Below are 16,131 nucleotides of genomic sequence, written 5' to 3'. Positions count from 1 at the left end.
AAAAAACGCTATGTGGGCACACAGCCTAAGGCTACTTTCACACTTGCTTTTTTTGCGCTGTGCACCATGCACAGTGCAAACGCACATAAAAAATGCATCATGCATTTGTGTGTTTTTTTGCGGGTTTGGGTGTGTTTTTTAAAAAAAATGCATGCTTTTTTTGCGCATATGTGTGCATTACCATGCGCACGTATGCGCACCCATAGACTATAGTGGGTGTTTGGGTGAAAAAAACGCATTGCATGCACATGCGTTTTTTGGGGGCAAGTCGGACGCACAAAAAATGCAGCAGGATGCAAAAAGTCGCATGCGCATGCAAATGCGTACAAATGCATGTGTATGCGCACCCATGTAAAGTATAGGGATAAAAAACGCATGCTTTTTTTGCGCAAAAAAACGCAAGTGTGAAACCAGCCTTAGTAATGTCAAAGTGACCTTAGCAGAATATGTCGGTCGGGGAAATGAATGGTAAGCATTCTTCTTTGCACTTTTGTCAAAATCTTTCTGCACTTCTGTGCTGTTATAAACGATATGTTAATTACAATTAATAAATTAATTAACTACCATTAATATACTGTTTTAATGAAATTTTCTCCATATGCTCACTGCTAAGCTGTTAGTTGTGATATCCTCTTACTATACATATTCAACAAAAAAAGGCTGCTAAAGGCTTCTGAATTCCATGGTTATGCTTTTATACAGGCTATGATCTTTTCTGATTGGCTCTGCTACACCTTTTGATGTGAGTAACAACCCAACTGCGCCTGAGGACATGCTAGCTTTCAGTGATTAATGCAAACGTCTGCTTTGTGTAAAGGAGAAGTGGCCATTTTAGGTGATTAGCATAAATCAAATTCTTTGAACTTTTAGAGACTAGTGAATTCTATCTATCATAGAAATTAGAAATAGAAACACTACAAAAAATGCAATGTGGGTTCAAAATTTCAAAAATTCCCTTACAAAGCATACAACTTTTGCAAAATGTACATAAAAATAGAAAAAGTAGGCAGCACTCCAATATTTACCAAAAGCAAGCAGAGTAAGGTTCTTTTGAATGAAACATCACCACGCCTTATATCTATCAAAGTAGAGCATATGTAAATAATATGTAATAATAATTGATAACCAAACATTGATTTAAATTTCTCTTTTGTTCATTGACATGAATTCATAATAGCAGACTGAACATTTATATTCTTGAAAGCACTTTTACACTGAAGCACTTTTCTCCATCACTGTGTACACCATCTGCAGCAAGATGATGCTGCAGGTCTTTGGAGGTGGTCTGTGGATTGTCCTTGACTGTTCTCACCATTCTTCTTCTCTGCCTTTCTGATATTTTTCTTGGCCTGCCACTTCTGGGCTTAACAAGAACTGTACCTGTGTTCTTCCATTTCCTTACTATGTTCCTCACAGTGGAAACTGACTGGTTAAATCTCTGAGACAACTTTTTGTATCCTTCCCCTGAAAAGCTATGTTGAATAATCTTTGTTTGCAGATCATTTGAGAGTTGTTTTGAGGAGCCCATGATGCCACTCTTCATAGGAGAATCAAATAGGAGAACTACTTGCAAGTGGCCACTTTAAATACCTTTTCTCATGATTTGATACACCTGGCTATGAAGTTCAAAGCTCAATGAGGTTACAAAACCAATTTAGTGCTTCAGGAAGTCAGTAAAAAGTAGTTAGGAGTGTTCAAATCAAGAAAATGATAAGGGTGCCCATACTTTTGCACCGGTCAAATTTTGTTTAAATGCAGATTGCACATTTTCTGTTAGTACAATAAACCTCATTTGAATCCAGAAATATAACTGAGTCCATCAGTTATTAGATATATGAAACTGAAATACCTGTTGCAAAAACCAAAATTGTTATAAAGAAAAAAGGTTAACATTAATAGGGGTGCCCAAACTTTTACATATGACTGTATATTTGCATATGTATATACAGGGTGGACCATTTATATGGATACACCTAAATAAAATTGGAATGGTTGGTGACCCAGATCAGCATGCTGAATGTGCAGAATGGGCAAAAAAAAAATTGGAACAGGACTCTCAGTTTACACTGAACATTATGTTCAGTGATGAGGCAAACTTTTTTGGGTGGGCCATTTATATAGATACACCTAAATAAAATGGGAATGGTGACAGTTTTCTTGTATAGGGTGTCTTGCATTGAAATCTGCTGCAATGACCCAGGTACTGCATTCACCAGAAATCAACACAATTTCTATCTGCTCCTCACGTGTTAACGTCTGCTACATGTCAATGGCTGTAAACAGAGAAACTTGTAAATAACTCAGGAAAGAATAAAGTTACGTTAAAACCAAGCACACCATTGTAGTTCTTGTGAAATTCTCAATAAGTTTGATTTGTCACATGACCCTCTTCCCATTGAAAAAAATAAAGTTGGATCCAAAATGGCCAACTTCAAAATGGCCACCATGGTCACCACTCATCTTGAGAAGTTTTCCTCCTCCCATATACTAATGTGCCACAAACAGGGAGTTGATATCACCAACCATTCCCATTTTATTTAGGTGTATACTTATAAATGGCCGACCCTGTATATATATATACATGTATATATATATATATATATATATATATGTATGTATATATGTATGTATATATATACTACATATATAGTTTATATATAGTATACAGTGTATATATATACCTATATACAATGGGGAAATAAGTATTTGATACACTGCTGATTTTGCAAGTTTTCCACCTACAAACAATGGAGAGGTCTGCAGTTTTTATCGTAGGTACACTGCAACTGTGAGAGACAGAATCTCAAATTAAATACCAGAAAATCACATTACATGATTTTTAAATAAAAACATTTCATTTTATTGCATGAAATAAGTATTTGATCACCTACCAACCAGAAATAATTCTGGCTCTCACAGAACTGTTAGCTTTTTGTTAAGAACCCTCCTACTCCTTGCTCATTACCTCTATTAATTGCACCAATTTTTTACTTGTTATCTGTATAAAATACACCTATCCACATAATCAATCACACTCCAACCTCTCCACCATGGTTATAACTTAAGGAACTGTCTAAGGACACCAGGGACAAAATTATAGACCAGCACAAGGCTTGGATGGGCTACAGGACAATAGGCAAGCAGCTTGATGAGAAGGCAACAACTGTCGGCACCATTATTAGAAAATTGAAGAAACACAAGATGAATATCAATCTTCATGGTTTTGGGGCTCCATGCAAGATCTCACCTCGTGAGGTAAGGATGATTTAGAGAATGGTCAAGAATCAATCCAGAACTACAAAGGAGGACCTGGTCAATGACCTGAAGAGAGTTGGGAGCACAGTCTCAAACAATACCATTAGTAACATGCTACACCTTCATCGATTAAAATCCTGCAGGACACTCAAGATCCCCCCGATCACCCAAAAATATGTCTAGGCCCGTTTGAAGTTTGTCAATTACCATCTGGAAGATCCAGAGGAAGTAAGAGTGAAATTCATGTGGTCAGATTAGATCAAAATAGCACTTTTGGTATAAACTCCACTTGCTGGGTTTGGAGAAGGAAGGATGAGTTCAACCACAAGAATTCCATCCCAACCGTGAAGCATGGTGAGAGAAACCTCATACATTATGGAGCTTTTCTGCAAAGTGGACAGGACGACTGCAGCATATTGAAAGGAGAATGGATGAGGTCATGTATTGTGAGATTTTGGCCAACAACCACCTTCCCTCAGTAAGAGCATTGAAGATGGCCCATGGCTGGGTCTTACAGCATGTCAGTGACCCAAAGCACACAGCCAGGGCAACAAAGGAATGGCTCTGTAAGAAGCATTTCAAAGTCCAGGAGTAACCTAGCCAGTCTTCAGACCTGAACCCAATAGGAAATCTTGGAAGGATCTACAACTCAATGTTGCCCAGCGACAGCGCTGAAAACCGAAAGATCTGGAGAAGATCTGTATGGAGGAGTGAGCCAAAATCCTGCTGAAATGTGTGCAAAATTGGTCAAGAACTACAGGAAACGTCTGACCTCTGTAATTGCAAACAAAGTTTTCTGTACCAAATATTAAGTTCTGTTTTATCTATTGTATCAAATACTTATTAAAATACTCATTCCATGCAATACAATGCAAATTAATTATTTAAAAATCAAACAATTTAATTTTCTGATTTTTTTTAATCTTCTGTCTCTTACAGTTGAAGTGTGCCTAAGATAAAAAATTACAGACCTCTCCATTCTCTTTATGTGGGAAAACTAGCAAAATCGGCAGTGCATCAAATCCTTATTTTGCCCACATATATATAAAATATATGCATATACGTGTATATATGTATAAGTATGTAATGTATTTTTCTTCTTGACAGTGTACTACTATGTATATATAATGTATACAAACAGAGGATATAGAAAGGCTATGCACAAAATACCAGGATTTTGTCATGTAGAAAAATCAAACCAAGAAAAATTATTTAATCACATCAAAATCCAAAGTCCATAAATAGCAGCAAAATATTTCTTTGTTGAAAGGTATAAGTCAGTAGTAGGGTACAAATAAATTTCCAAGGCATTAGATATACCATGGAACACTGTGAAGAGGGGCATCAAGAAGTGGTTTAAATTTGGCACAAGAGTGATATTATCTAGAAAGGTGGTCTGAGAGGCTATCAAGAAGAATTCAGTAACATTAAAAGATCTACAGGTATTTCAGACGAGTACTGGTTTTACTGCATGTCACTACAATCTCCCATATTTTTATTTGTCTGGCCTCTGGAGTAGGGCATCAAGATACATTTCTTTAGTATTTAGAAGATCACTATTTAGTTGCTACAGCCTGCTGCAAGCAATACAAAACCAGACACCAGCTTCAGTCTGTGTTTCTGAGATACCTAAACCGATTCCTCATGTGCACTAGTGTTTAACTTACAAATATTTTTGGGGTTGAGCGCAGCTGCCTTCTTCATTTTCCATCAAATATTTTCTATGGGGTTCAAAGTAAGGTAACTGACCAGTGCAAAATCTTTAAGGACGTCTTCTGAATCTAAACCTCAGTGGACTTTGAAGTATACTTGGTGTTATTGTCCTTCTGCAAAGTCTAATGATTTTGAATCTTCAGCATCCTCACAAAAAACATGATGTTTTCATCTAACAGTTCTTGATACTTGATTAAATCCATCTTGCGCTCCACATTAAGAAGGCTTCCAGTGTCAGAGGACGCAAATCAGCCATCACCATGCTTCTCTTAAAATACGTTTGTTCCATAGGCCCAAAAAAGTTTCAGTTTTGATTCATCATTTCACAGAACAGGATTCAGAAAATCTTTGTGGCTTATTTATATTGTTATGGTCATATTATCAATATTCCTCTTGATTTTGGGTCAGTAGAGCTGTACATCATGGAGTTCTGGTTTTGGAGACCATCATTTAGCTTTACTGTGCAAAACTAAAACTTGAGTGTCTACTGCTACTGAATTTCGTAGTACGTCTTTTGCTGTCACTGCAGGTTTTTTGACCACCTGGACTTGGTGGCAGCAAGTCATAGCTTCCTCTCTCTGCCATGTCCAAACAGCAAAGCCAATGGTCCTTCAGCTTTCAAGAGTAGACTTTATTTTATTTCATAAATAAATAATACACATGAAAATATGAAACCTTGTAATTTATCTTATCAGAGAAATCCACTTCTTTGTCTGACAAAACTAATCATTCATTCTCAAAATTCTCAATTTATGGGAAAAATCTTTATTCAGTATAGACAGACTTTCCTACTACTGAGGAAGGAGCTGAAGTATTATACTGCTAAGATTCTATGTAGAGAAGAAAGAGGAGGAGGGAGGAGCTAGAGGCAGAGCTCCTCCTCCTCCTGTCTACAAATAATCTTATCAGTAGTAATTGTCATTTCCTATCTCAGTAACGTAACATTTTGTCTTCGCTAAATAAAGATTTTTCTTGTGAATTATGAATTTTGAGAATTAATTATCAGTCCTGGTGGAGAAAGAAGCAGATTTCTTGGAAAAGACGTATTACAAAGTTAGTTATTTTCACAAGTACTAAGAGTAACGAAGGTTACGCTTTAAACATGCAAACTATGCTTCCTACTCTGGTCTACAATCCTTTGCTATGATTTTATATTCTTTTCATTGCTTTTTATTCCCACCCACTTTGCTGACAATCCAAGAACATTAGACAACTGGAGGCCATTGGCCATCATATTTGCAACAAGTCTTAACAGCCAAAGGTTGCATTGCTTATATACTTATGCGTGCATTTCATGAAGAGGTTAAATAATTCTGAGACTGCATTAGTCATTAGCAGTGACATTTCATAATATATTTGGGGAAATTACTTGTTATTTTACTTGTTAGATTAGTTGTGTTGAGCTTTTAAACTTGTTCTTGTTTCACTTGTTTATAGCAAACAACAGACAATGTTTAAATGTTGCTATTAAACCTAATTAGTGGTGAGGACAGTATAGTTTTGATGGCAAATTTAGATCTATTTCTTATATCTATTTTACAATTCACATTAAAAGTAACTCTCAGCTGTTCTGATCCATTTCTAGCAGGAATATAATATCTTAAAAAAATAAGTTACCCTGTCTACCTGCCCATATGATTAGCTTATATTTGTTGATATAAAAACTGAGTAAATGTACTATCAATCTATACCTGTGATTCAAGAAACTTAGAAGATCATAATATTATGTAGTACGATGTGCGGAGTCATTAAATGCCTAATAATATTCCACATTTTAAGTAAATATTAAGAAATAATTCTGAACAATTGACAAATTAATTATAAATTCATTTAGAGAGAATACTAGGCGCTTGACATGCGGAGCTACGCACATGGTAATAAATAATATGGCAAAAAGATAGGGTAGATTTTTTGAGAATAAGTAATCCAAGACAATAGATGTTGGCTAGGAATGATTACAACGCAAGGACACAACTGTGAATTTAGTGTCGTAAAAGTATCGTTGTTTATGGAGCAATGGCAATTCAAGAATACAATAATGTTAAATTAGATGAAATTGTTGGCATGCTATTTTGACAGCTTATTCTTAGAAAACATAACAGAATTCTCTTCCAGTAAGAAAATATGGTTAGTTTCCATAGCAGTATTAAGGAAAGCTAAAGAAAAATCTCTGATATTTCTAGGTTAATAGAAATCATAATATTACTGTGAAAAATAGGTTAGGTTTACATGGGTCTGATATGACAGGCCAAGGTTCAAGCAAAAGAAATCAAGTGACCTAAATGTGATAAAAAAAATATATATATATATATGTTCATACATGGTACAGGCCTGAATGTAGGCATAGCTCCTAGGACACGACAACTGCTCAATTTGTCATGAAACTATGAAAACTCCTTAGGCTAAGTAATAGAAATATAAAGCTACTATACAGTATGATACAGTACACTAATAAAGAAATACCACCTACTCCTTTAAGATGAGTCTTTATGCCAATTTTATACATTAACACTAATAATAAGCAATTTAAAATCTATATCATTATTTGGACATACAGAGACATTGATGATTTTTCCATTGTCACATTCCATAAATAGTTTTATAGCAATAACTAGGCTTTCTCACCCTTACGGCAAAGATTTAAAGCAAATACTACCCTTATATCTAAAAACCTTGGTCAAGACAAAAATAATTCTTGGGTGTTCCCAACTCAGGCAACCAGATATTGATCAAATGCTCTTGCAGACCCTATCTAGTCTATATAACCTTCATACTGCAATATTGGTTTATCTAAAGCTATGTTAAAAAAAGGAAGTTGGTAAAAAAAATTATAGGATCATTTCAAAATTAATTTTCAAATTGTAAAGTACAGCTCTGGCAGAAATTAAGAGACCACCACATCAAAACCCTGTCATGGGCAGCCCATTCTCCAGACCTGAACCCCATTGAAAACCTCTGGAATGTAATCAAGAGGATGATGGATAGACACAAGCCATCAAAGAACTGCTTAAATTTTTGCACCAGAAGCAGTGTGAAAGACTGGTGGCAAGCATGCCAAGACGCATGAATGCTGTTTCTAAAAATCATGGTTATTCCACAAAATTTTGATTTCAGAACTCTTCCTGAGTTAAAACATTTGTATTGTTGTTTCTAAATGATTATGAACTTGTTTTCTTTGCATTATTTGAGGTCTGAGAGCACTGGATTTTTTTTTTAATTTTGACCATTTTTCTTTGTCAGAAAAAAAAAGTACAAAATTTATTGCTTGGAAATTTGGAGACGTGGTCAGAAGTTATGAACTAAAAGAACAATTTACATTTTACTCAATAATATACCTATAAAGAGAAAAATCAGACAAACTGAACACTTGGAAGTGGTCTCTTAATTTTTGCCAGAGCTGTATATGAAATTCAATAATCACCCTCAACCCCAAATATAAAAAGCCAACAACAACAACAAATGTTACTAATAATCAAATGAGATGTGCTGTACACAAGAAAACATAACATACCTTCCATTTTGATTAAAATGGTAAGATAGAATTGATCACTTCACCACTTTCAATAACAGTGACGGTATTTCTCTAACCAAACATTACCGCTTTTTAATGCAAAGATCTTGCAAATATTATGCTGCAATTTGGAACTGTACATAATATCTATCTATCTATCTATCTATATATATATTATATATTATTTATATATTTTTGTGTATATATATATATATATATTTGTTTATGTATGTACCCAATGTAATGATATACAGATAGATAGACAGACAGAGACAAACAGATACTTTGGTCCAGACACAGACAAGCATTTCTCTTTTGATTATTATTGAAACATTCAATTGTAGAAATGGCACAGCATGAGTACAGTTACAAAAAATCAGCAATAAGAATTGCAGTGTCGGCCTATCTGTTGTGCGACACTCTGCATCCCGTTATATTTTATAAATTTCGAATTTAATGGACCAAGGAGAAGTGTTAAGCAGATGTCGAATTATTGCCCGAAAATTGCCTCATTACAAATTGTGTTATTCCATTTTTTTTAATCTACATATAGAAAATAAAATGTTCTATCGCTCAAATGTAAATCCATACATCCATGGTAATTATATTATTTACACAATTTTGCTTTATATTCCTCATTACACAGTGTGCTACTTCTTAATTAGTAAGAATCAAATATTAGCCTAGATCATGTGCATTGGTCCATTCCTAGCCAATGCATTTCTTTATAATAAGGAGGATATCACTAATAAATATAGATTATAGTAGGCTGATTCATCTTTTGATTTCTGAATAACTTACATGTTTCGTTTGATGGTTACTCTAAAATAAATTCATTAGCTTGTGAAAATAACTTCTATATATTACAAATGAGAATAATTAGCATAGCTATCAAAGACATGATAGGAATAAATAGCCATAAAAACACAGCAATTGCCTTCCCTGCCTACAGTTACAGGCCTGGGATGCTTGTCTTCCATAAAGAAAAAAAGGCTTTTAGAGTAATATCCTGAATAAAACAAATGTCATGGATACTACATTTTTATTGATCTACAAATCTATACAATGAAATATGCAAGAGGCTTTCAGCTTTGTGGTTCATATCATTTAAATATTACCTGTCATGTAGATGGAAGAAATACAGTGGTAGCTGTTCTGGGCAGGCAGGAGGCATAGATAATAACTGCAAATTAAGTCCATTATTACAGCTTTTCTATATTAGGAATTTGCTCCCCTACTAAGGATTATGGGTTTTTCATATCACATACTGGCCCTATTTGCTCCTTACTATACAGAGGTAAATTTACCATTCCATTGTCATCACTACATAAGGATTCAACTGATACTTTTGTGACCATTTCCTAAAAATGGTTCTACAGATGCTCTGTATCTAGGGCATTACTCTCCTTTCCTGTAAGGATGAATAATACATTTTGTCTTGCAGCAAAGCCTTGTCATCTTCTTGTAAGAGCAAAGACTTCTGGGAGTCTAAATGTCTACTAATAGAAGGGCTGCTTAGTCATACCAGCTGTTCATTGTCACCATGAGACTGACATTTTTCTCATCAACCCTTGCTAACTTTTACAAGATGGCAAATCACTGCCCTTAGCACTCTGGACAGTAATGCCAACCCATTCACCAATGTTAGTGGACATACATGTGCCACATTAAAAAGTAGCAAACTATTTTTAATAGTTTTAAATGCTGATTTACAGCTCCCCAAGGAATATGGATTATGGCAGGGAAGGAGCTGCACCAGGCAGCAGCGCTTGGGAGAAGCCCATTGTGATGGTGCTGGAATTCTCAGACACTTGGATTCTTGAGAAAGAAGCAAGTAGAGAGAAATGATGATGTCAGCCTCTGGTGGAGGACGAAGGGTTCTGCTGCAATTGTGTGATGTCCACTGTGACACTGCCAAAACTGACAGGTCTGTATGGAAGTAGACACACCACAATGGAGCGCCTACGCGTTTTCCACTTGCTCCAGTCTCAAGTCAAAAAAGAGTGCGCACCGAAGCAAAGACTTGAAAAGAAGACAGCTTTAATCGATAAGCTTTACTCTGCTTTACAGCTATATACGTTATCGTTATTGGTCAACCTAATTTACATCTCAGCACCCTGAAAAGGAAAACAAATAAAAAATAAAACCAAAGGCTATCAAGAAACACACAAACAACACAAAAACGAAATAGGTAATTCCAATCGTGCAAATGTTGCTTGTTTGTATAAAGCACTTCTTGACACAGTCATGTCCAGAAATCCCCAAGAAAATATACGTTACTGAGACTTGAAGCCATTCGTTTCTTAAGGCTATACAAACACTAAAAGAAGCATTGCAAGGACACGGATTTGGAATCTTCTCTTTTGTGATGCCTCCTACCAGCTGCGTGTGTGGGTCCGATTACTCGTCTCAGAACAACAACAAAAAGTCAATGATCCCAACAATAAATTCCGATATTGACTTTACAATCACAGGTACAAATTGCTCAGGTCGATAATTTCATTTATCCTAAAGATCACTGTCGTCTAAAACTAATTAGAGGAGCAGTTTCCCGAGGAAATGTCAATATCATAGTAAATATTTTTACCTAGAAGAAAGAATTCGTTCTTCTACAGAGACAATCTGGGAGGGATGTTGGAGATTAGATCTTGTTCCACCACATTAATGGCTGTATGGACTGTCCGATCTTTTGCTGTTCTCTCATTATAATGGAAATACTAAAAAGCCAGAGAAGGTCGAATATTTCCAGCCTCCCATGAGGTTGCCTCTATCCAGTCTTAGGTGAACTTTATCAGCTCTCTCCATATGCAGTAGCACCCCATTACTGGCCGCTTCTCTGGTGACATCCTGATCCCCTGCAAAGGCTGAAATCACCGGGTAGTTATTCTGCATCAGACTTACCTAAAAAGGAAAAAAAAAACAATACACAGGGTCATCTATTGAAAAGTTGGTGTGAAAAATGCCTATGCTATATAACAGCTAAATTGCTAATTTCTCATGATCAGCCATTTGGCTATAGCGTTATCAGAGGACATGGGCTTTTCTATAGGCACCTTCATTTCTCAGGGCATCTATTAATGTGCAGAACATCTAAACGCTGCCCCATTATTTGCATTAATGCTGGTGATGACATTAAGGTTCTGTGATGGTGCTTTGTCTTCTGCCATATGTATCATTATTGCACAATATAACAAATATCCTGATTTAATGAGTAGAATATGAGATCACTCACCTGGATAGTCTGTCTGTTGTACACTTTGACCACATGAAAGCTGAAGCTGTAGATTCCTTTTCTTGGAGCTACAAATGCACTGGATGCAAGGTCAAAATGGTTCCCAATATTTACTAGCACCTAGAAGAAGGTGAAGATGTGAGTTGTAAATCATCATAGTGTGAAGGAGCAGCACTGTGACAGCCACGATCGTCTTTATAAATCACACTTGGTCTGTGAAGGCTACTCATGGAGCGTTTCATGGAGGTTTTTTTTTTGTAACTCTAAAAGCCAATCAATCTCTTCGTCTATATTAAAGTGGAAAACCAAGGTGCTGGAACAGGCTGGCAATTCGTTACTATCACTGATGTTTAGGCATACTGATAAATATAAGCTGGGAAACTGGCAATGTTAGGGCAAAAGGGGATCATCCCAAAAATAGATCAAAAACACAAGCTCAGAAGAAGAGGGGACTTTTCTGCATCTCCATTTGTCGGCCGGTAAAGTGTGAAGGTGAAGGGGGCTTCCACTCTTTTACAGGGGCACATACTCTCCATTTATTTGTGACCCTCAAGCACAGAGTATATGCTGGGGGTTAAAAATAAATAAATGGTAGCATTTTAACGAAATCCTTCTCTGCCCAATCGCAGGATGATGTTAGAGAATTATTACTAGAAAAAGGAAAACTTTCCTACACTAATTACTAATGCTTTTTACTGATTAACCTGTAGAACTTAGGGTGAATCCAAAGTAAATGCATCGCACAGAACATTTCTAATACTTTGGTTCCATTGTGGATCAGATTATTAAAAGCTATTCAGAAGAAAATAAAAGAGATGCTTTATAAGATGCCCTAGTCCCCGGCAATAGAGAATGGACGGTGCAGCAGGTCACATCGGGTGGATGCAAACACATGTTAACAAGAAGGGGCAATAGTGTATTAAAACTAAGGCTGAATACAAGACTAACTGATTTACGGTATTAATATGGAAAGTCTTGTCATTACAGGTGATGATAATAGATGCCTAATTAAATGAATTACTGAGAAAATAACAATTTCCATAATTGTGTCATTCACTGCATTGGTGTCTCCACGCATCATATATCAAGAGCAGCGTGGGGAGAGACTCTCAGATGAGCTCATCTCTTCCCTGCCTTCTCAATCAAAAGATCATTGAGGGAAAGTCCATTTTTCAAAAGGAACATTGATGGAAGACAAGCAAACTTTAGGAAAGTCATAGGTGAACTATCAAGCTGTCAAGATGAATATCGTGGGCTCGGTGGCATGTCATCGCTTCCTGCACTCAGCCAGCGAAAGCTCTGCACAGTGTGTGTCACTGTAGGTCTGCGCTGGCACAGAACAGATCTATTCTACAGATCTACCCTACAGATCTATCCTACAGATCTATCCTACAGATCTATTTACAGATCTATTGTACGGATCTATTGTACGGATCTATTCTGCACATCTATTCTACAGATCTGTTATACAGATTCCATACTACAGATCTACTCTACAGAACTATTCTACAGATTTATTCTACAGATTCTTTACTACAGATCTATTCTACAGAATCAGAGCTATTCTACTGATCTATTCTACAGATCTGTAGTACAGATTTCATACTTCAGATCTACTCTACAGATCTATTCTACATATCTATTCTACAGATTTATTCTACAGATTCTATTCTACAGATTTGTTCTACAGATCTATTCTACAGATTCTATTCTACAGATCTATTCTACAGATTCTATTCTACATATCTATTCTACAGATCTATTCTACAGATTCTATTCTACAGATTTGTTCTACAGAACTATTCTACAGATCTATTCTACATATCTATTCTACAGATTCTATTCTACAGATTCTATTCTACAGATCTATTCTACAGATTTGTTCTACAGAACTATTCTACAGATCTATTCTACAGATTTGTTCTACAGATCTATTCTACAGATTCTATTCTACAGATCTGACTTAGAGCCACTTGTATGTGCCAAGCAGCATTACATTTCATTGTAAAAAGGCTTAATCTATGACTAATCATTGTTCCATTCATTCTTGTATTTACGTCCATATTGCGACACAGGCATTTGATGGGCTTTGCTAATAACCTTCTCAAGATAAGTGTGACTATGACCGTATACTACGCCACATTGCAATATGTTACAATAGTTCAATGTACCTGATCGAAATAAATCGTCATGGTGCGGTTACTCATCTCAGAGGGCTCATGGTTGGTGTTCCTAATAGCAGAGAAAGCCACTTTGGCACTTCCAGAACGCACTGATATACCCAAAGACGATGTAATCGCTCCATCTGAAGACGGGTTGGAATCACAGACCACCAGGCACTTTCCTTCCAGCACTATGGGTTCTGTATCATTCTGAGCACTGCCTGTAGGTGGCGCCTGCAACATCAGCACCATGGACAGCAGCACTTTAGCAACTCTGGGGAAGCTCTGCTCCCACTTCAAAGGCTTCACCGCAGCTCTTCTGTCTCCTGCAGCATTGCCCCATAGATCCATCCTGCCACAGCAAGAAGCTGGCAGCCTGGCACTCCAGATGATGCTCTTGCTAGTCTTCTGTCGACTATAGTCCCCTGCTCGGGTTCTCTTGCTCAGTTTGCTCGTTGTGCTGAACCTTTAAATAAAAGTACAATTGAATTACTGGATGCCTGTTACCTCTTCAGGTATTTCATATCTGGATCTAAGAGGTGACCGCGTCAATACTATCGCATTTTATATATATCAGACATCGCTCTGAGGCTCCCTGGTCAATGCCAGCACAATGCAGCTTTCATGGGATGAGCGGATCTGAGCACTCAGACTATAAAAACCACCTTTCTCCAAGGACGACCCAGACCTTCCCCTGGCTGATAAACTTTTCAGCACCTCGCTCTTATGACCTGATTTAAAGGCCAGTTACAGTAGTTGTCCTTTGGCTGTCTATGCCTTGGAGAAGAAAATCAATAAACTCCAAATAATCACTGTCAAAAACTAAAACAAATCAATTTCCCTCTGAAGAAACCTATCTGCGAAGCTGAAAGAGAGCTGGCAAGCTGTAAGACACCCTGAACAAGTCCCATCCTGAACTTTAAGGCTACCTACACAAGCCCAAATGACAGCATTGACCCTGCCCAGTGACCCAATGAAGAAAAGTGTTACCTGGAAGGTCCATTGTGTGGCAATCAGGCTGGCTGCTAGCTGCCTATGAAGTTGGATTGCTTAGACACAACGAGCTGGGGTTGTGCTGGCAAACACACAGCAAAACAGGAGTCTCCTCATCCTCACCCGCCCATTGCTAATAGTCTCCATCTCCCTCCTCTCCCTCCTCTCCCTCTCTCTGCCTCTCCATCTCCTTCTCCCTCCCTTGACTTACTTTACATAGCTGTCATTTCCTCTCCCACTCTTTCCCCTTATGGAGTTCATGCCTTTCTCTTTTTTTTGCAGCTTTGCACATATCATCCTCCTGATATTCACATGGTCACTTATTATGATCTATAAGGCGATCACTAGGGGAGCAGTATACTGTATATGGTAGGCACAGCATGCAAACAATAATTAAGAATCTTTTCACAAGACGCAAATAATATGTTATGGCTGCACTGCTGACCCTGGCACTTATCAAGTAATAGGTCAGGGCAATTATAGGCACTGATAATCAGCGCGGCGGAAATGTCTTCTGTATTCTATTTGTGGCAATGTATAAGGAATGCTGAATATGGAACTGTTATCGCTCACGCACAATGCTTCATTGTTCATTTTGGCAAATGACTTATTTATCAAGACTATTGAACCTTCTGTTACTTCCCAATTAAATGGAAAAGCTGTGCAAGGCTCACTCATTGATGGTTTAGTGGCGACATCTAGTGTTAGAATTTGGCAATTAGTGTTCAATGTGCCTCTTGGTGTTTGGGGAAGTTCTAATCCTTAATTAAGTCTTTTCCCCAGTGCGAACAGAGCCTATAGCTTCATCGCTGCCATTATGATGTATGCTGCAGTCAGTCCTATCATCAGTTATAACCGTCTGCAAGTTTCACCCACCACAGCGGGATGTAACAATGCCCTGCGCTAAATGAGTTGGAGACTATAATGTCCTTAAGTATTTAAGAGCTGGAAAAACAAATGTAGGAGAGAGTCCCTGAATAAATACGCCAGCAGTTCTATTCACAGAATCCTCAGCACATTTATTAGCTACTGGAGACATCATCAAACGAAATGAGAGAAATTCAGCTGGGACCTAAAGGTGATATAGACGCAAAGATTTGGCCATGATCTGAAGAACATTTTCATCAAAACATTCATCTTTAAATCTTGTTTTCAATTATCATACCACTTCATGTAAAAGCCATTCTCCATTCTGATTTAACTCTCGCACTGCCCCAATATTGAGATAAATGTTAAACATTGGACTTCGGTGGAAACATTTCATA

General features: G+C 37.1%; 1 protein-coding gene across 1 annotated transcript; it reads right to left on the bottom strand.

Annotated features, from left to right (window-relative positions):
• Positions 1 to 7,438: 7,438 nt before the first annotated feature.
• Positions 7,439 to 15,008, bottom strand: CBLN2 (cerebellin 2 precursor). The gene is made up of 4 exons (XM_073590010.1): positions 14,864 to 15,008; positions 13,883 to 14,339; positions 11,712 to 11,831; positions 7,439 to 11,380 (listed from the first exon to the last, which is right to left on the bottom strand). The coding sequence occupies exons 2-4, from the start codon at positions 14,222 to 14,224 to the stop codon at positions 11,183 to 11,185; spliced, it is 660 nt and encodes a 219-aa protein (XP_073446111.1). The 5' UTR covers positions 14,225 to 14,339; positions 14,864 to 15,008; the 3' UTR covers positions 7,439 to 11,182.
• Positions 15,009 to 16,131: the final 1,123 nt, after the last annotated feature.

The sequence above is a fragment of the Dendrobates tinctorius genome, unplaced genomic scaffold, assembly GCF_039654945.1.
Source record: "Dendrobates tinctorius isolate UK_male_01 unplaced genomic scaffold, ASM3965494v1 ptg000115l, whole genome shotgun sequence".
NCBI lineage: Eukaryota > Metazoa > Chordata > Amphibia > Anura > Dendrobatidae > Dendrobates > Dendrobates tinctorius.
This window is presented reverse-complemented; position numbering and strand designations above follow the sequence as displayed.